Raw genomic sequence first — 20997 nt, forward strand, 5'->3', positions numbered from 1 at the left:
TTGAAGTTCTCACCATACAAATCTTATGTATATTCTACTTTGCTTCAAAAATTAATTAAATCATTTAAGGAATCCGTTCTTTGTACAAATCACAAAAGATATCCAGTTTAAACCAAATCATCAAATGTATCCGTAGAACGAAACACAATAAATATCCAACATTTTTATAAATGAAAAGCCAAGCAATCAATTAAATGAAACTACCTCAAATCATCACATATATCTGTAAATCACAATAGACATCCAAGAAATCATCTCAATAATTGACTTGAAATAAAGCAATTAGAAATCAAAAACTCATAAAGTCCTATAGTATAAATTCTCATGAAAATATTGTTACTCTTCAATGGTGAAGATTAACAATTAAAAATCATCTCAATAATTGACTTGAAGTAAAGCAATTAGAAATCAAAAACTCATAAAATACTATAGTATAAATTCTCATGAAAATATTGTTACTCTTCAATGGTGAAGTTTCATCCTCAACCTTAGTTAAGAATTTAGCTACACATGATAAAAAAAAAAAAAAAAAAAAAAAAAAAAAAAAAAAAAACACCTAAAAATTTGAATTAAAAGCATAAATATTAAAGACTTACAAAGAGAATGCAAGAAAATGCGCCCCACTCAGACCCCCCTTTTTTTACAAAAGAAAGCTCCCATTTATATAAGGAGTTGCAAGGGTTTTTTTTTAAAAGAAATATGGAAATGTCACCTCTACTGTCATGGTTACAAGAAAATTCCACCTCATCATGTCTTCAAGAGATCCATGAGATTTTAGGATTAGTAGCTTAGGTGCAGGTTTGGACAACTCTTTGCTAGGGTCAAAATGTACTTACGCATCCTCCTATATATATTTTCTCTCCACATTCTGTACTTTTTTGAAATTAATCACGATGAAAGTGAGCCAAACTGAGATAGTTTTTTTCCACTTTTTTGCAATTTTATTTTAAAAAAATGTTATTTTCTCTCAATGTCCAGCAAAACACTAAAACATCAAAACTAACCAAAATATTACAAAATAATAAAGTTAAAGGTTTAACAGATGCAAATTAAGGGGTTCAAATATACAATATTTGACACTCATCAAATACCCCCAAACTTACATTTTGCTAGTTCCTTAGCAAAACAGAGTGAAAAATAAAATCAAAGCAAGAAATATAAATTCGTTGTCGTGGGAGAGACGATTGCATTTAGCATATGCAACAAGCCTTTTAAACCCCTAGGACTCCCTAGTGGACGAGTGAAGTCTCGTGAGGGTTTGCCAGAAATGATACCCACAAACATTTTAAGGCACTATGTTGTTGTCAAATAATGACTTCCACACAAACATATGGTTCATACATCATGAGTAAGTTTAACAAGGTGAACATCAAAAATCAATAAACTCATAGCTGAAAAATTGAGACAACACATGCTCAAATAAGCATAAAGTAAGATTAACATAAATTCACGAGGTTTCAATTTTTTCTTAAAGGTTGCGTACCCCAAAATTCATAAGAATTCTTGCCAAATGAAAACAACCAAGGCTCAAATCTTTTTTGTTTTTGTTTTTGTAGGCTATGCAATGCTTGACTCCCATAAGCTTTCTAATTGACCTATGTAATGAGTGTTGGGCCAGTGACTCCCAAACTAGATGGTTTTAGGGCACTAGACATAGAGACATCCCTAAGGGTTTAATTACTCAAGTCAAAAAGGCTACGAAGTCAAAGTAGCCATACAATCAACTAAATTGAATTTTTCATCTTTCTACGTGAACACTCAATGCTTAGTGAGGCAAGGGGTTCGATTACTCAATGAGAACTCAAACTGATGATATTACTTTTTTTTATTATTATTTTAAAAAAATTAAGCTAAGGTTTCATCAATAAATCATCCTTCAAATCTTAAAATACACATTCCTCAATTCAAATATCATACCTCATAGAACCAATGCTAATGTGCTTGTGATAAACAATTCAAACAAGTAATGTCTCTCTAATCCAACAGATGTGTCAAAAGATTCAGATTTCTACAGACATGTAGTGTTCAACATGTTAAACAAACCAATGACATACAAACCACAGTTGCGATGTAATCATGCCCAATCAACAACCTAGCACAATTTTTTTTTTTTTTTTTAAAAAAAAAATTTCTAAAACAAAAGGACAAACAAACAAACAGACATAGTGTTTTTCCATACCCCCAAATTTGAATTACACATTGTCCTCAATGTGTAGTATAGAAATACATGACCAGAAGTAAGGAAACATCAAAGTGTGAAAAAGGCCAGGGCGTCCCCCAAACTTAAACACGAGCACACCTGTCACAAACTAATAGCAATATTTCTCACAGAAACACACATCACAAGGTCAATTGCTGTTAGAAACAAAAGAAAAAGACACAAATGAAATGAAAAACGACTAAAAGAAAATGTGCGGAAAATAAAATGTGAAAGAAAAGTTACCGCACTTTCCCCAATCATTGGGATGTCCAACTAATCCCTTCCACCCTTTCTTCTTTAGAATTTGATAGCCCTCTGGCAGAATGTTTCGTCATCTCAGATAGCCTACTTGCTTGCTTCGAAGGGTCTTCTTAGGAAGATGATTCCTAGATTTGTTACCTTGTGTGCATAAATCCTTAACAAATTTATCATAAGATGGCTCTTTGAGACATTGAAGAACTGAAGCTTGGGGCTCATGAGTGTCTCAAAAGGGATGGTGATGAAGGAATGAGCTTCAGTACTCATTTTCTTGTCTTTGGTACAAATTTGGAGTTGACGGGGGCTCAATTCGCTCAATGTGCTCAAAAGACTCCAAGTGCTCATCTTTTTCTTCATCCTCATTGTTATCCACAATTTTCTCGCTCTCAAGTATGGTGGTGGAAGGGACATGCTCATGACAAGAATTGCTGGATTCGTTCTCATCAATCATGTAGTGACCTCTAGCCATTATATGACTTTGAAACTCTTCATTCTTTATTCTGTTGAATTCAGCAACCAAATAATCGATCTGTCCTTCCATCTTGGCAATCGCTTGGGTGTTTGCCGTAGTAGCATTCTTCATGTCACTATTAGCTTAGCCTGTGAGATGCATGAAGGCCTTGAGAGTATCCTCCAATGATGACTGTGATGCCGGTTGATTGTAGGATGAAGGATGAGAAGATTAGTTATTGAACTGCGAATATTCAGGATGGTGCAGTTCATGGTATTGGGAAGCATAATCTCCCGTGGCTTGAACTTGCCACAAGAAATCAGAATTGTTGCTCCAGTCTGGGTTGTAAAAATTTGAATTTGATTCAAACCCTAGACTGGAGAAATTGGAGTTCATTTGCTCATATGAAAAATTATAGAATTGTCCGCAGGATGGACAATTAGTAGAAATATGATAAGGATTGGAGCAATATGAACATGGTCCATATGAGTGACAGTTCATGTTTCATCCTCATTAGTTAGCATGCAAATATCCTTCTAAAACATGAACCATTTTTTTTTTAAAGAAAAAAAATGAATAAAATAATAAAATAAAATAAAAGAAGAAAAAGAAACAAAAGATAATGTAAAAACAAAAACAAACCAAAAGGAAATTGCATAATTTTTTTAGTTTTTTTAGACAATCAAGCAAAAACAAATAAAATAAACGGAACTATTTTTTTTTTTTTGGTATTTTTTTTAAAGAATAAAAAATAAACAAAAATGAATAATATAAAATCAAAAATGAAAACTAACATAGAAGTATAAAACAAAACAAAAATACCAAAAATTAAAAACTCATAAAACCGACCAAAAATAAGTTTGGAAAAATTCCAGGTACTGATCCATTTTGATGCAGTCTACAGATGTGCGCTCAAGCGCAAGATGGGTAGGTTCGAGTGCAGGCGCGCTGATGTGTTGATGAAGTTTCGGTAGAACTGCAAAACAATGATAAAAAATAAATAAATAAATAAATAAAAAAAGAAGGAAAGAAAATCCCTTTTCTTTTTTCTTTTTTTGTTAGACAATGAAACAAAAACAAATAAAAATAGAACAAAAATTGCAAGAAGAAAAATAAAACAAAAGTCAACCTAAACTAGTAGAAAAATAAAATCAATTTTCACAAATCATCAAACTCCCCAGCAACGGCGCCAAAAACTTGTTGTGAGTTTGAAATTACTCACAAGTGCAAAGATCGTTTAAAATATAGTGTGTGTGCAAGTGCGATGTTGAATCCACAGGAAATTGCGTTGTGAAAATTAATTTCTATTTAAACTAATTTTCTTTTAACCTGGTTTCGAATTTTGGGGTTTTGTGAATAAAAGAAAAATAAAATAAAGTAAAACAAAAGAAAATGTACTAAGGTTTTAGAATCCATACTCACCAAATCGTAGCAACATATTCTCATGTTCATCAATACATATTCGAAGTTCTTACGATACAAATCTTATATATATTCTACTTTGCTTCAAAAATTAATTAAATTATTCAATGAATCCATTCTTTGCACAAATTACAAAAGATATCCAGCTTAAACCAAATAATTAAATGTATCCGTAGAACGAAACACAATGAATATCCAACGTTTTTATAAATGAAAAACCAAGCAATCAATTAAATGAAATTATCTCAAATCATCACATATATCTGTAAATCACAATAGATATCCAAGAAATCATATCAATAATTGACTTGAAGTAAAGCAATTAGAAATCAAAAATTCATAAAATCCTATAGTATAAATTCTCATGAAAATATTGTTACTCTTTAATGGTGAAGTTTCATCATCAACCTTAGTTGAGAATTTAGTTATACAAGATAAAAAAAAAAATAAAACCTAAAAATTTGAATTAAAAGCATAAATATTAAAGACTTACAAAGAGAAAATGCAAGAAAATGAGCGTGAACGGCAGGGGCTGCGCCTCACTCAGACCCCCATTTTTTTACAAAAGAAAGCTCCCATTTATATAAGGAGCTGCTAGGGTTTTTTTGAAAAAATATGAAAATGCCGCCTCTACCCTCATGGTTACAAGAAAATTCTGCTTCATCATGTGTTCAGGAGATCCACGTGATTTTAGGGTTAGTAGCTTAGGTGCAGGTTAGGACAACTCTTTGCTAGGTTCAAAATGCACTTACGCCTCCTCCAACTTTTTTCCTCCAACTTTTTTTTTTCTATAATTAATATATATTTGCAAGATATTGAGAGAAAATAGTGTTTTTTTTTTAAAAAATAAAATTGCAAAGAAGCGGAAAAAAACCGTCTCAGTTTGGCTCACTTTCATCGTAATTAATTTCAAGAAAAGTACATAATGTGGATATATATATATATATATATATATATATATATATATATATATATATCCACATTCAATACTTTTCTTGAAATTAACTAACCAAAAATATTAGAAAATAATAAAGTTAAAGGTTTAACAGATGCAAGTTAAGGGGTCCAAATATATAATATTTGGCACTCATGAAGAATGAACAGATTCTGTAGTACTACTACTTGTCGAACATTCATGTACTATTTACGGTTTACGTGAACATTCGGTGTAGGATTCAATCGTTCGAGGTACAACTTGATGTACACACCAAAGGCGTGTGATGTACCTTCTAACACATGGTACACAACATCACTCAAACGTTCGAGATACGAAGAGCGATCATTCATGACCAATCGTTCGGCTATTGCGGAGAACGTTTGGTCAAAACAAAAAGTAAAAAAGTCCTAGAAGACTTAATATCCAAATAAGACCCACTTAATCCTATTTAATATTTGGGGTACTACATTCCTCCCTCCTTATAAAAAATTTGGTCCTCAAAATTTTGAAGAAAAAAAGAAAATTCTAGGAAGGAATAATAATGTTACCTCATATCCAAAGCCTCATTATTTCCTTGCTCAATAACTTCTTGAGTGCTCTCCTCCCATCCATTTTCTGGTACTTCAGCTACGTCGTCCTCAAAGAGATGTGGATAGTCACCTTGTAAAGCACATAAAACACAACTCAATCCACATATCCACAATTATGTCTTAAAACTCATAAATGTCATCAAATCATCTCTTTAACATAATTGAAGGCATTAAAACAATCACAAGCATATATCATACGAAAATAACATTGGCTCGAGTTTATCAAATCATAACATTTTCACATTGTAAAACTTAAAATATTTTCTCACTGAGTAAAATACTCACTTTGGCTTCTCGGTAATTGGCTTAAAGAACGATTCTCAACGAAAGCCTTGCAATGCACCGCTTCATTATCACATTGCATGGCACATCAAAACTAACACATAATATTTTCTTACATTTTCACTTAGCTCTTGAATCACTCAAGAACTATGACCCATGGAAAACCCATAAATCTCTAGGGTTCCATTTGACAACCCATTAACTACAAACAATAACCCATTAGATTATCTTAGGGTTAGACTCCAAAAATCACAATTTAAACACCAAATGTGAAACCCAAAGCTTAGAGATTGTCTAGAACACTTCAAAATACACAATAACTAAAGAAAATTTTGAAATCAAATTCAAACTCTAAAAAATCTACATAAAATCTAGAGGAACTACAATTTTCGGATTTACCTCAAACCAATCGGTGAAAACATAGATTCTACCCCGAGGATCACGTTTCCATCATCGGATTGGAGTTTGGAAGCTTCAAAATACTAGGATCTAGGGTTTATAGGCAAACCCTAGGGGGAGAGAGAAAGAGAGAGAGAAATGGGAGAAGTGAGCTAGAGAAACTCGCTCCAACAACTTCAATACAAGCAAGTGGATTGTCCAGACACGAGTGTGCGTGGTGTCACTCTCAGTTAAGGCTCTCTGAACGCATAAATTGCCCGTCTGGACACGCATAAAAACTGGGACTTACTGGAAGTCTCATCCGCAGGCCGTCCGGACACGACAGCAAACATGAATTTTCTGGCCAACCCGTCCGGAAACATGTCGAGAATTTAACTTATAGACTAACCCTTCCGCAAACAGAATGTCTGTCCAGATACACGACTTAGAAACTCAATTCTGAATGTTTTCTAAGTGTTTTTCTTGCACATTTTACCTAATTATTCACTTAATTAGTCTAATTTGTGTTTTTAGTACTTAATTAAGATCTTGGACGTTACAGATTAGGGCTCACATCATGTTAGAAAATTATATCATTTCATGTTGTAAGAATAACTTCAGTTTTCATGTGTAACATCATGCAAGAAAGTTTATTTATAATTTCACAGTAAGTTTTCTTACCTCAAACGCTTATCCTAAAACCCATACATTACAAAGCTCAACTTCACTATTCTGCAAGCCACACTCTAATATTAAACGTAACCCATTCTAAAACCCTAATGAAAGCTTAATCAAGCATCTAAAAAACCTTTAACCGAATTTAGGGGAAAAATGGTCATTTTGGCCAGCCATCGATTGTTCAAGTATCATGTTGAACGTTTGATCCTGACAGTTCGGCAGCTCTTACGAACGTTCAAAGGTCTGGTATGACAATGTTTTTTTTTTTTTTTCTTTCATACAAAATGGAATCATCATAGTGGCATGAAGGTTAGTCATAACCAACATCAACCTCATACATCTCACAACATATGCATAATATATCAAAGATAACACATTGCAGCATAAACTAAATTTATAATATAAAAAGAGTAATTACAACGTCAGAGTCATTTAACTCTCTATCTATTTAAGGTTTAATCAAATAATAATTACATCAAAAGAATGGCCATACAAAATAGGTGTCACAATGCTACACAAGCCATATATATCAAGTTTATACAAAAGATGGACTATCCATTGACCGTAGTTCGAAAAATACAACTTTCGCGAAGAGCTTTAGTCGCAGTATCCCAGATACAATGCTATAGGGTTCTCATCGATGTTTGTAGTACTTGCACCCAAGACATCAACATCTACACGGTTGTGGTGGTTGCTACGTCCATATAGGTGAAAATATGATTCCACAAACTCAATAGTATAAAACTCACTAAGTTTTCACAATGAGCCAGATCCTTTCTTTTATTACCTTTCGTTTACTATAACAACTACTATTAGTGTGAACTTTCCTTTTAAAATTTTGTGTAGCTGATATGGTAAACACAAGCACTTTGTATCAAGAGAGAACTTACTACTTTATACACGCATTTATAAATATATCGTATGAAAGTCGTATTCGTATACAAGCTTTCCAAACCTTCGAAAAATACAATCATACAGATACGTCTAAGTAGAAAAGAGTAGTATCATAACTCCGCTATACAGAGATACCAATATTTCCAAACCTTCGGGAAACACAAGTATCTAAGAACATCTAAGTATGAAGTCTTATAAAACTTCATATGCACTCTAGCCGTAATTATATATGTATGTTCTGTTCCATTCAAACTCATAAGCATATTGGTATGTCTGGTATGAAATTCCATTTAAATCATCTGTGCAATCTAGTTGTAACTATATACATTCATTCTATTCCATTCAAACTCAGAGGCATACTGAAACATCTAGTCATGAAAACATCATAAAAACATAAATCATGTGACACATCATGTCATGCTTGCCATACATCCGTTTTCCTTGTTTTCTGTTGCTGATGTTGTGGGGCTTTATACCCACTGGTCTTACACTTGCTCTGGTTGCTATGTGTTGTGGGACTTAAACTCCCTCTCTTGTTTCTGATGCCGTGGGACTTTATACCCACTGGTCTTACACTTGCTCTGCCAAAGTAGCTTTAAACATCGGTCTAACGTTCGGTGTCAATGATTTCATTCCATGCTCATGCTCATCATTCTCATACTCATCATGGTCATTGATGTGGTATGGAGTGTACCAATAATAAAAACTACTCACAATAGAAAGAATCCTTGTAAGATATGGTCTATGTGAGGATGTTGAACCTCAAAGATTGTTGGTTTTGTATCGTTAAGTTACCAAGATTAATTGTAATATAATCCAGAAAAAAAGTTGATTGATTTGTATCAAGTATTACTAAAGTAAAATGTAAATGAAAGTGTAAAGCAATTAGGAGAAATATAGGAGATTGATCTCACCTCTAACCTCATCATAATGGTAAATTGCATTTAACCTGAGAATTTCATGTACATGAATATTATGACTCATGTGTGTGTGTGTGTGAAGCAGCCAAAGATGTCATCAAGAAAAATATTTTATCAAGAAATAAGCATAGTTCATCTTTTGGCAATGTATGAATGCTCTAAATAAGCATGGGCTATCAAATATCCTAATTAGCTTACACATAGTGAAGGAATAAACATAACTCATCTTTCGGCAAGCATAAATCGATTTACCTAAATTAAACTAACTAGGATGTAAAACAATTTATTCTTCCTAGGCATGGCCTATCAAACCATCTTGATTCCGTGTCCATTAAAATCTTTGTAAAACTAGCGTTTACATCACAGAAAATATGAATGTTGAGTTTAATCAAGATAAATAATTTTCTAAGACAAGATAAAAGATTTATAAAAATCGAATATAAACATTAGAAACAATCTCAAGATTAAACAACAAATACTCATGTTCATAAAATTTCCAAGACAAAACACAATTATACTATTACAACTGCCCGCTAGCACGAAAGTCGTTGCGCTAACGAATAAGCAACATATTGAGCTGCTAGAAAGCCGTTGGGCTTTAGACTAATTAATGGCAGCCCTTTGATTTAATTGTTGTAGTAGTTTTCTTGCTGGGTATTGTTGGGAACGATGAGGTGAGGGCTATTAAGTCTTTCTTTGCTTTAGGATGCTTGCTGGGGGAGGTCAATGCAACCGCAATCGTACAGATACCCAAGGTACCAAAACCTTGATTTAGGAGCTCTATCAGTCTCATGGTTCAGTTCTATGCTGCATATTCCCTTTTAGAAGTTGGCTTCTCAAGGGCTATATCAATACCCTACGAGAGATTTAACCGCTCATGCAAATGCTAGAAATCATCTTTGTCTGAGAAAAATCCATTCCAAATTGCTGCTGGAAATTCTTCACTTTTTCTCCAAAACCCTAGCCTATAATCCTATTGATTTCTATTCTTTAATGTCATCTAATCCAACTAGAAATCGTAAAACAACTCCTAAGTGAATCTGGTGTCTTGCTGTCAACTTTGCCGCACGACTGCGCTCGATCCCAGGTATTACTGTACTCGAGCTCAGGTTGCGCTCAAGCCTAATTGATGTGCACTCGAGCCCAATATGCTAGTGTCTTGTGTGCCCATGTCTTCCAGTTGCGCTCGAGCTCATGATGTGCGCTCAAGCCCAGTGTGTTGCGCTCTAGCATTTTGCCTTACAATTTGTAAGGTTTTGCTTTTGCAAAATTTTGCCTTTAAGTTTGGAAGATTACTTGTGTTTTTCCCTTAGTTCATGAGAGTGTTATTAACATAAAAATAATGTAAAACATCATATCACAATGAAATTAAGAGTCTAATATATGCGAGCTAAGGGGCTTGAATGTGCAACATTCAATGTTTTTAGTCATACTATCATACACGTATGCATCATATAACTTTGTATGCATCTCTATCTATTTTCAAATACATCATGAAAATATAAATCTTAACTCATTGAAATCATTTGAAAACATAACTTGTTCACATTTCATAACTCATAAATCATCATCAAATCATATCTCAATGTAATTGAAGGTATTAAAAGCAATCACAAGCATATATCATCTTAAAATATCATTGGCTCGATTTATCACAAATCTAACATTTAAGACATTCCAAAACCATTAAAGGTAGTATATTTTCTCAATGCCTTAAATACTCATGTTGTTTGCTTGACTTAGAGCTTATGAAGGAATTTTTCGATGTAAGCTTTGCAATGCACCACTACATATTATATTGCAATGACGCATTAAAACCAACCCAACATATTTTTAACTCTAAATTTCCACTTGGGTTCTTGATTTTCTCAAGAGCCAACTTACTTGGAAAACTCATAGAATTTCTAGAGTTCCAATTGACAACCCATTAACTAATATTTGAGGCACTCTTAATCCTAATTAAAGTTCAGGGTATTACAAGTTTTGTACGTCTTGTACCCATAGGTGTGCTCAAATGCTTAAGAGAGGCGTGTCAACCTAAGGTCGCACAAGGCATATGTACAACAGCAGGCCAAACTAAAAAGACTAGTACAGTCAGCAGAAAGGCTTAGTAGAGAACACAGTTAAAGTAGTACAATTTTCAGTATTGCATGTACAAGTTTGGAAAAGTTTTTTTTTTTTTTTCATAACATTATTTTCAGCATCAATTATTTTAGATTGATTTCAACTATTTTATGTAGAAAAGTCAGAAAAGCAAGTATTAGAGTTAGTACAAGTTTTCACCTCTAGTATTTCAGTAAGAAGAAAATTCTCTCTAATTGTATTTCAAGAAAAAATGGAGTTTAACTCTTGTTTTCAATGAAAGCAAAGTGTCTTATTGAGTTTTCAAGCAAAACAGAGCATTTTACTTGGAAAGATTTTCGTAACATGATTTTGAAAAATACAACTTAGCAATTTAATGTTTTCAATTAAACAAATAATAGAGAGATTTTATCAAAATAAAAGAGGGCTTACATCTCACACACACACACACACACCATTTTATTTGGGTTTTTACTTATTAAGGCGTGGACTCATATTTCTACCTATAAAATGTTAATTTTACAACTATCGTAGCCTGTGACGGGGAATGGATCAAAAAAGCTAGGCAACTTAGCCCTTAGAGCCTTGAGTTATATAATATTTTGGGATCTAGTTGAGGACATTACCTGGATGTGATTAGGTATGAGTTGGATGACAAATGTGTCTTTTTGTATATGGTCATGGTTTATGTAAGTTGATGACAATGTTGATATGTATTAAAGATACCTAGTTTGGACAAGAGATGTAAATAGTTATGAATGAATATCTATATGTTTCTGTTATAGAAGTTTTAGTGATGTATTTATGCAAGAGAAATCTACACACTCCCACTCACAGTCTCACACACTCCATAACGTTTTTATTTTTTAATTTTGATAGATCATTATTGAATTTTGGAACTAATGATGATTTTTAGTGTTACGTTAGGAAGTGTGGGAGTGAGAGTAGCATTTTTCTTTATGCAATGTTATAGTTTCAAGTTAGAGAAAAAAAGGTATATAAGAATTTTCACTACGAGTTTACAATAGACCTAGAGTCATGTGGTAATTATAATAAAGCATAATTATTGCGGGGCATTACACCCAACCACTGATATATATATATATATTTGGTTAACTACCTTTTCCCCATGAACTACTACCCATTTATAAGTTACCCCCATCATTGACACCTCTCACACTTATCTGGATTGAAAGTACGAGATTGTTACAAAAACTCTTTATTTGTTAGTGAAAATCGTTAAAATAACAAAAAATGATGAAAATTCCGTAAGTTAAGAAACTAAATTTACATAAATACCCTTAAAATAATCAACACAAAAAAACTAAAAAAACAGCTATATATAGGAAAAATACATTTTACTCTCCAAAATTTGACAACTTTTTTACTTTTGGTTCTGATGTTTAAAACGTAACAATGTACCCCAACAAAGTTTTCAAATTTTTCAAAGTAAGCACTCTGTTAGCAATTTTCATCTTCTTCAACAAAAGTTATGGAAAAGACCTAAATGCCCTTATTTGGGGTGTATGGACATTTAGGTCTTTTCGATAATTTCCTTACATTCAGCCGAATCCCACGCTCGGCTGGATCTGGTGTGATCCGGCCGAAATTCAGAGATCTGGCCGTATCCCATGCTCGGCCAGATCTCTGTTTCCGGGCAAATCTCTTTGAGAGATCTGGCCAAATCCCACGCTTGGTCGGATCTCATATCTGGCCGGATCCTCAGGCATGCTGGCTGTCAGTAATCGGGGTGGAGGGTTTTCCGACGTGGCTAGAGGACCGGCCGTCTGGCGAGCTGGATTTTTCCAGCGATGGAAAAGGGATCTGGATCAGCATTTTTCTAGGGTGTAGCTTTTTGTGGATTTGAAAGGGCATTTTTGTCTTATGCCAAATGCCACATCACTTTGTAAATGTCCCTTTGTAAAAGTGTTAATACCCCTAGCATATCTGTATATATAAAAGAAGCATATGCCATGGTGGATGGCAGAGAACAATTTCTCGGAGAGCCAAGAGCCCAACAATACAGATTTTTTTTTTTTTTAGCTCCACAACCCATCCTGGCCCATTACATTTGACGTTTACTCAGAAAAAAATAAAAAAAATAAAAAAGAAAAAAAGAAAAGAAAAAGGCTACCATCTACCCTACCTATGAATGGTTTCTCACTCTCGAGCTTATCTCCATCTAAAGTCCAAGCTGGTTCGTTCATACCTCCAGGCAGTCACTGAGAGCCTCCTCTATATAAACCTCAAGCTCCTTCCTTGTTTTTGAGAGAGAGAGAGAGGCTATGGAAGCCAGAAACTTACTACGCGTCCTGTTTCTTTTTCTCAGTGTAGTCCTTGTGCTACTCTTCACCTGGGTTCATCTCCCCTACGCGCCACCTTACGCAAATGAGCTTCTTGACTGCGCCACCAACTCACCATGGTGCACCTCCAAGAACCGCCTCCAATCCAAACAATCCGAACTCCTCAGAGAGCCCCGAAACCCCACGCGCCACCACAACCACGCGTCCGACACACCTCACCACCCTCTGGACCCTCTGACCATCCAAGAACTCAACAAAGTCCGCTCCATCCTTTCCTCCCACCCACTCTTCATATCGTCGACCTACGCGCTCCACTCCGTCGACCTCGAAGAGCCCGAGAAAGCGCTCGTCAAGAAATGGAAGAAGGGGGACCAGCTGTTACCCAGAAGGGCCTCTGTGGTCGCACGTGTCAACGGCAACTCAAACGTGTTGACAGTAGATCTCAGCACCGGCCAGGTGACCGTGTGCGAAACCGGCTCGCCTTCCGGCTACCCCACGATGACGATAGAGGACATGACCACGGCCACGTTGGCCCCACTCGCTAACGCTGACTTCAACCGCACGATCATCCAGCGTGGGATTGATCTGGCGGACCTGGCGTGCCTGCCGATTTCGACGGGGTGGTACGGCAAGTCCGAGGAGAAGAGGAGATTGATTAAGGTGCAGTGCTACTCCAAGAAGGGCACTGTGAACTTCTACATGAGACCAATCGAAGGGTTGACTGTGCTTGTTGATTTGGATACTAAACAAGTGGTGGAGATTTCAGATAAGGGCAGCAGCATACCGATTCCAAAGGCCGCCAACACAGACTATCGGTACTCCGTTCAGGAGCTCCATCAAATAATGAACCTACTGAACCCGATATCCATCGAGCAACCCAAGGGTCCGAGTTTTAGCATTGAAGATGAGCACTTAGTCAAGTGGGCGAACTGGGAATTTCACCTGAAACCTGATGCGCGAGCGGGTATGATAATATCTCGGGCCAAGGTCCGGGACCCAGACACCGGGGAGCTAAGGGATGTGATGTACAAAGGGTTTAGCTCCGAGCTCTTTGTGCCTTACATGGACCCCACTGATGCGTGGTACTTTAAGACGTATATGGACGCTGGTGAATACGGGTTCGGGTTGCAGGCCATGCCACTTGACCCGCTTAATGATTGTCCGCGGAACGCGCATTATATGGACGGTGTGTTTGCCTCAGCTGATGGAACCCCGTACGTCCGATCAAACATGATTTGCGTGTTCGAGAGCTATACGGGCGACATCGGATGGCGTCACTCTGAGAGCCCAATCACGGGGATGCCGGTGAGGATAATTCAATTAAGACTAAAATTAAATAAAATTTATAATATTAGCTTTAATTAAGTTTGTGTTTTAATTTCCGCGTGTTAATGACGTGTAATTAGCGGTGCACTAATGTTGAGGTTTGCTTTATTTGTTTTGGCAGATTAGAGAGGTGAGGCCAAAGGTGACGTTGGTGGCTAGAATGGTAGCGTCGGTCGCAAACTATGACTACATTGTTGATTGGGAGTTCCAAACAGATGGACTAATCAGAATTAAGGTTAGTGGCATTTAATTAGTTTTAATAGTTTTATAAGTGCAAAAGGCATCATGAACTGATGAAAGTGTAGAGAATCTTAACTGATGGAAATTTTTAAACTTTACGTAAAATTGTAAAATTAAACTATTTAATTGCATTAGGAGCAGCTTTCTTCTTTTGATTTATTTATTTTAAATTTAGATAACAAAATTACTTTTTATTTTTCTTATTTTTAAAGATGAGAAAAGGTTATAGAGAAGCTGTTTCTAGTAGTCTCAATAAAAATGTTTTGACTTTGAGAGCTCCCAATGGCACGAAAAAACTTAATCTAGTTTCTATCAAATGTTTTTTTTTTACGAATTTCGCTAAATATCACATCATCACCGATTAAATTAATAATAAAAATAAAAAACAAATAGAATTTTTAAAAAACAACTGAAAGAAAGAGGTGGTGGAGGACCCAAACGAATATGGGCCCCGTTTGAAATTTCCTTTCCTTTTTCCTTTTCTTTGGAATTTTTTTTTAATGATTAAAAAATATGATTGATGTGATATAAAGTTGAAATAATTTATATGAAAAAGTGAGAAAAATTTGTATTGTAGTGAGTTTTTTATTTAAAAAGTAATAAAAAAAGTGTTGATGTGATATAAAAAGTGAAAAAAGTAAGAATATTTTAAAATTGATATTTTTTGGGAGAAGTGAAGGGAAGGGGAGGGAAGGGGAATGGGGATTTCAAACAAGGCCATGGATGGATATTCCGAATGAGATAGAAACTACGCATAGAAAAAGAAGGATCCAAATGCATTTTGTCCATGATTCCCAGTAGAAATACCTGGCACGCAATGAATGATCCTACTTTTCTTCTTTTGTCTTGTTTAGCAAGTGGGGATGGTGTTGAATGACGTAACACGTGCAACTTTTTCCTTGTTAATCCCAGGTTGGACTTAGTGGTATTTTGATGGTGAAAGGTACAGCCTACGACAACATAAACCAGATTCCCAACGGAGAAAATATACACGGCACCCTTTTGTCTGAAAATGTCATCGGCGTTATCCACGACCACTACGTCACGTTCCACCTTGATATGGAGATCGACGGCTCAGATAACTCCTTTGTTAAGGTCAACATTAAGAAGGAGCAGACCTCAGCCGGCGAGTCACCAAGGAAGAGCTACTTGAAAGCCGTCAGAAATGTGGCCAAGACTGAGAAGGATGCACAGATTAAGCTCAAACTCTATGACCCGTCTGAGTTCCACGTCATTAACCCGTCAAAGAAGACCCGGGTCGGAAACCCGGTTGGATATAAGGTGGTTCCCGGTGCCACGGCGGCTAGCTTGCTTGATCTTGACGACCCTCCCCAGAAGCGGGGCGCTTTCACAAACAACCAGATATGGGTCACTCCCTATAACCGGAGTGAGCAGTGGGCCGGCGGGTTGTTTGTTTACCAGAGCCAAGGGGAAGACACTCTTGCAACATGGTCTCACAGGTGTGCTCCTCATTTCATAAATTATACTCCTATTTTCAACTTTACAAAGGATTTCTTTTATATTTTAATTGAAAAAAAAATTACGAAGATTTAGATGTTGATTAGACTCTAACGGTGTTAGTAAAAATACTCATGTTTGAATTTTAAAAAAAATTTATAATTTTGTTTTCTTTTTAAATGGCATTAGCAAAAATACTCATATCTAAATTTTACAAAAAAATTATAATGTTTTTTTTAAAAAAAAAGCAAAAAAAAAAAAAAAAGAGGTATTTTAAAAATTTTGGATATTATTTAACGAAAAATTCTAATGGAGAGTGTTGGAATTGAAAAAAACTTAAAAGAGGGATACTTTAAATTAAAATATTTTTAAAATTTGAGTATTTAATTGCCAAAGCGATGATAGATAGGGATTATAAATAGAGTTAGCAATTCGGGTTGTCGTGTCGGGTTTAGGTCGACCCGCCAACCCGAGCCCGACAAGATTATTAATCGGGTTGAAACTCGCAACCTGAACACGACACGACTAACCCGTCAGTTACCCGACACGACGTGATTAAGTTAACAGGTCTTGTCGACCAGACACAACCCGACTTAAAAAAAAAAATATTCTTCCTCTTTTTTTTTTTCTTGAATGCCGGGGAATCATGGCTTTTGTTTGAAGATTTTTACTTTTTTTAAGATTTTTTTTTTTAATAAGTGAAAGGGTTGGCTGGTCAACCCGTGAGTTGACGAGTGACCCGAAAACTAAACGGGTTGGCGGGTCAACTTGCCAACTCGTTTAGCATAAAGTAGAGTGTAATCGAGCCGAGTCGAGTTAAGTTTTAAGATTTTAAGACTGGCTCGTTTATGAGTTGAGTTCGAATTCGAGCCGAGTTATAAAATGCATGTTCAAACTCGACTCGTTTAAAACTCGGCGAGCTTAAACTCGTTGAAAATGACATTCAAGCCGAGCCGAGTCGAGCCGGGTTACTCGGCTCAACTAGAACTCGAGGTAGGCTATTAAATTTTTCAATGTGTGATCAAAGCGGAGTTCAAACCCGAGTTTGTGAATAACCTCCATACTAACTATTAATAACTTAATATGTTAGTTTAACATACTAAATACTATTATCAAAGTATTATAATTAATATGTAATACAATATTTACTTTGTTAGTATACTATATTCTTATATATATATATAAATGACCTACAGACTATAGTTAACTACTATATATATATGCAAAAAAATATCAAGTAACATATAGTTAATTACATTTACTTAGTATATGTTAATAAACTAGATAATATGTTATACAGTTTATGAACTAACTAGTTAGTATGTTAATTAATACACACACATATAAGTATTAAGTAACATATATAACATATATTACTTAATTACTAATAAAATGCTTAAATTTATATAACCCATTTTTAATAATATATAAGAGATATGAACGAGTTAATGAGTCGGACTAACAAGCCGGGTGAGCGATCTAGTTGAGCTTTAAACGAGCCGAGTTCGCGAGCCCCTATCGAGTTTTGTCGAGCAAGTCGGGTATGTATCACTTAGTAATCGAGCTGGTTTTTACAGTAACGAGCAAGTTTCTACAATATCCAGCTCGAGTTTGGATTGGGTTAAATCGAGCGAGTTGTCGAACATACTAGTTTATTTACATCCCTAGTCTAAACTTTAACCCTATAATTTTGTGTCGTGTTGGTATCGGATTTACGGGTTGTGTCAAAAATTGTCAACCCCAATTATAAGGGGAAGTTTTCTTATAATTATAACCAATTAGCTAGGGACCACACCTCATGAAGTAGATGTTATTAGTTTGAATCTCCTATCTCCTCTTGTATAGATATGTAAAAAGAAAAAGAACTAATTTTAATGGTTAAGAATCTTTTTTTTTTGATATGTTGGGTGTAAATAGTGAATATTTTCAAGTCAAAAATGGGTAAAAAGTATTTTTGTGATGAATTTGCAGGGATCGAGGAATAGAGAATAAGGACATCGTTGTGTGGTACACGCTAGGGTTCCATCACATACCATGTCAGGAGGATTACCCAGTTATGCCCACTGTGTCATCAAGCTTTGATCTAAAGCCAGTCAATTTCTTTGAGAGCAACCCTATTCTTCGGATCCCACCTAATGTGGAGAAGGACCTCCCTGTTTGCAAGCCTACTTCTTCAGTTTGAATAACTAATCCACCCTCCTATATATATATATATACACTTCCCATATGTACATATTTTCGACATTTCATGAATAAATTGTATATATAAGGATCTTTATTCAGTTTTTCACTATTTCAGCAGTTCCTAGGGCTGTCGTTAAGAATTATTGATAGATAATCAAAGCAAATTTTATAAAAAAAAACTTTAAGGCCCCCTTAAAGCCTAGGTGAAAGATCACGTACCCGAAAATCGGCATCTTTGGAGGTTACCCGTGCTCTTCTCCCCGAGATGAAGATAGCTAATACTGGTAAGAAGCTGTCTTAGCTGCATGTACTGAAATGCACTAGTATCAAAAATAAGAGATTTTTGAGTTTAAATTTGAACTCCTATGTGAAGTCTCTTGACTTGTTGGCTCACCTGAGGCGAGAAGTGAGTTTGCTTTCTTGTTTGCTTTGTATCGTGGGTATGTACATAGTTACCTAGGAAAGAAGGATCGTGAGAACCGGGACATTGTCCTGACTGTAGGAAGAAATCCCCTTTGTTTTTATCGGTCTTCTAAAGCATAGTTGACATGCAATCCAATCTAACAACTACATCATCGCCCTCCTTCTAAGCCCGGGGAAATGCTTCATCGCCCTCCCACGAGTGATCTTCTCCTTCCTCAGCCCATAAATTGTCTTCCTCCTCGTCGGATTCAATCCCAAATCACTACTAAAAATTTGGCAATTCTGAAACCGTCCAGAAATTACAAAAAACCGTTTGGAAAAAGGTCCAGACGGTTTCAAACCGTCCATGAATTGGTGTCGCTAATCCGGATTATGGACGGTTTGGGTAAAACCGTCCGCAATTCTAGACGGTTTGGTCCAAACCGTCCATAACTGATTCTGGACGGTTTAAGAAAAACCGTCCAGAAAATTATGGACGGTTTTGCGCAAAACCGTCCAGAAAATTATGGACGGTTTTGTCCAAAACTGTCCACAATTTGTTTTTTTTTTAAAAAAAAATTTATAATCATTATTATTTTCTAATATAATTATTTTTGTCAATATGGCTGAATATAATCATTATTTGTGCATCCGGCTGAATATAATCTCCACCATCTCGCCAGACTTAATTTCGCCGGCCTTAATTTCGTCACAGTCCATCAGCTTCTTCGATCTCCACCGCACCTCTCGCGCTACCCATCAACATTAACTCCAAACCAAAAACAAATGCAAAATAAACAAACATAATCCAAACCAAAATAAACAAACACAATCCACAGATCCTTCGTGTATTCCGGAGGGGAGAGAATGAGAGAGGAAATTAAGGCCGGATCTCTCTGTGTATTCCGGCCACAGATCCAGCCGAGCGTGGGTTTCGGCCGGATCTGTCAAACCCACGCATGTACACCGGCGTACGTTCAACAGATCCGGTCGGATCCAGCCGAAAACCTCGAGAGAACCCGCCGCGCGTCCCGTTCCAGCCGACTGTCCAGATCCCGTGGGTTTCAGACATGATCGAAGAGGAAGAAAGAAACAAACAGGAACAGGACGGTGGGTTTTAAAAAGAAGAAGAAAAAAAGACAGGAAAAGAAAAGAAAAGACAAAAAGGAAAACAGAAAAAGAAAAAAGAAAAATGTTACAGACTTTTTCTTTTGAAACCGTCTGTAAACTGTTGACTTCCAGACGTTTTTTATAAAACCGTCTCTAAATTAATTTGAATTTTTAGACGGTTTTATTTGTAAATTAAAATATACAGACGGTTTTAATAAAACCGTCTCTAAATTTGCAGACGGTTTTAAAAAAAAAAGGTTTGGAAATTAATCTGAATATTAATTTTTAGACGGTTTTATAAAACCGTCTGCAAATTTAGAGACGGTTTTATTAAAACCGTCTGTATATTTTAATTTTCAGACGGTTTTAATTAAACCGTCTGTAAATTTACATACGGTTTTAATAAAACCGTCTGTAAATTTACAAACGGTTTTATAAAACCGTCTATAAAACTATAATTCTAGACGGTTTTGAAAACCGTCTAGAAAAAAAGGGTCAAGAAAAGATGATTTTCTTGTAGTGGATTGCCAATATTCAACATGAGAATTATGAAATGAGCTTAAATTGTACATAAAAATAAAGTGGGGAAGAAGTAGTAGTTTTGCTTAAACACATTTTTCAGGTGATAGAGCTTTGACAAGGAAGGTTTCACTGCCACTAACTTTAATCTCTTGATGTTATCACTTTAACACCACTAACCAAATTGTTCTTTATAAACAGTGGCCACGTTCAAGAACTTCCATTGGTAATAACGTTAAAAACAATTAACTTGTGCTATGCGCTTTGTGGCGTAATCAAGGGAAATGGTACTTTCGTCTGATTTTTTGTCAAAAACTAACTTTCACCCACGGCATTTTCTGTCATGTTGTTGTATGGATGTTG

At 35.6% G+C, this 20997-nt stretch overlaps 1 protein-coding gene across 1 annotated transcript; it reads left to right on the forward strand.

Moving 5' to 3' along the window:
* Positions 1-13255: 13255 nt before the first annotated feature.
* On the forward strand, positions 13256-18701 carry LOC133855052 (amine oxidase [copper-containing] gamma 1-like). Its single transcript, XM_062291345.1, has 4 exons — positions 13256-14700; positions 14843-14956; positions 15874-16421; positions 18391-18701. The coding sequence occupies exons 1-4, from the start codon at positions 13378-13380 to the stop codon at positions 18599-18601; spliced, it is 2196 nt and encodes a 731-aa protein (XP_062147329.1). The 5' UTR covers positions 13256-13377; the 3' UTR covers positions 18602-18701.
* The last annotated feature ends 2296 nt before the right edge of the window (positions 18702-20997 follow it).

Source organism: Alnus glutinosa, chromosome 13 (assembly GCF_958979055.1).
Source record: "Alnus glutinosa chromosome 13, dhAlnGlut1.1, whole genome shotgun sequence".
Taxonomy (NCBI): Eukaryota; Viridiplantae; Streptophyta; class Magnoliopsida; order Fagales; family Betulaceae; genus Alnus; species Alnus glutinosa.

Excerpts from the sequence above, each read along its gene's own strand:
- LOC133855052 (XM_062291345.1), top strand. The coding sequence starts at position 13,378 with ATGGAAGCCAGAAACTTACTACGCGTCCTGTTTCTTTTTCTCAGTGTA. Across the intron at positions 14,957-15,873 it reads ATGGACTAATCAGAATTAAG|GTTGGACTTAGTGGTATTTT; the intron begins GTTAGTGGCATT and ends TGTTAATCCCAG. Across the intron at positions 16,422-18,390 it reads CTTGCAACATGGTCTCACAG|GGATCGAGGAATAGAGAATA; the intron begins GTGTGCTCCTCA and ends ATGAATTTGCAG.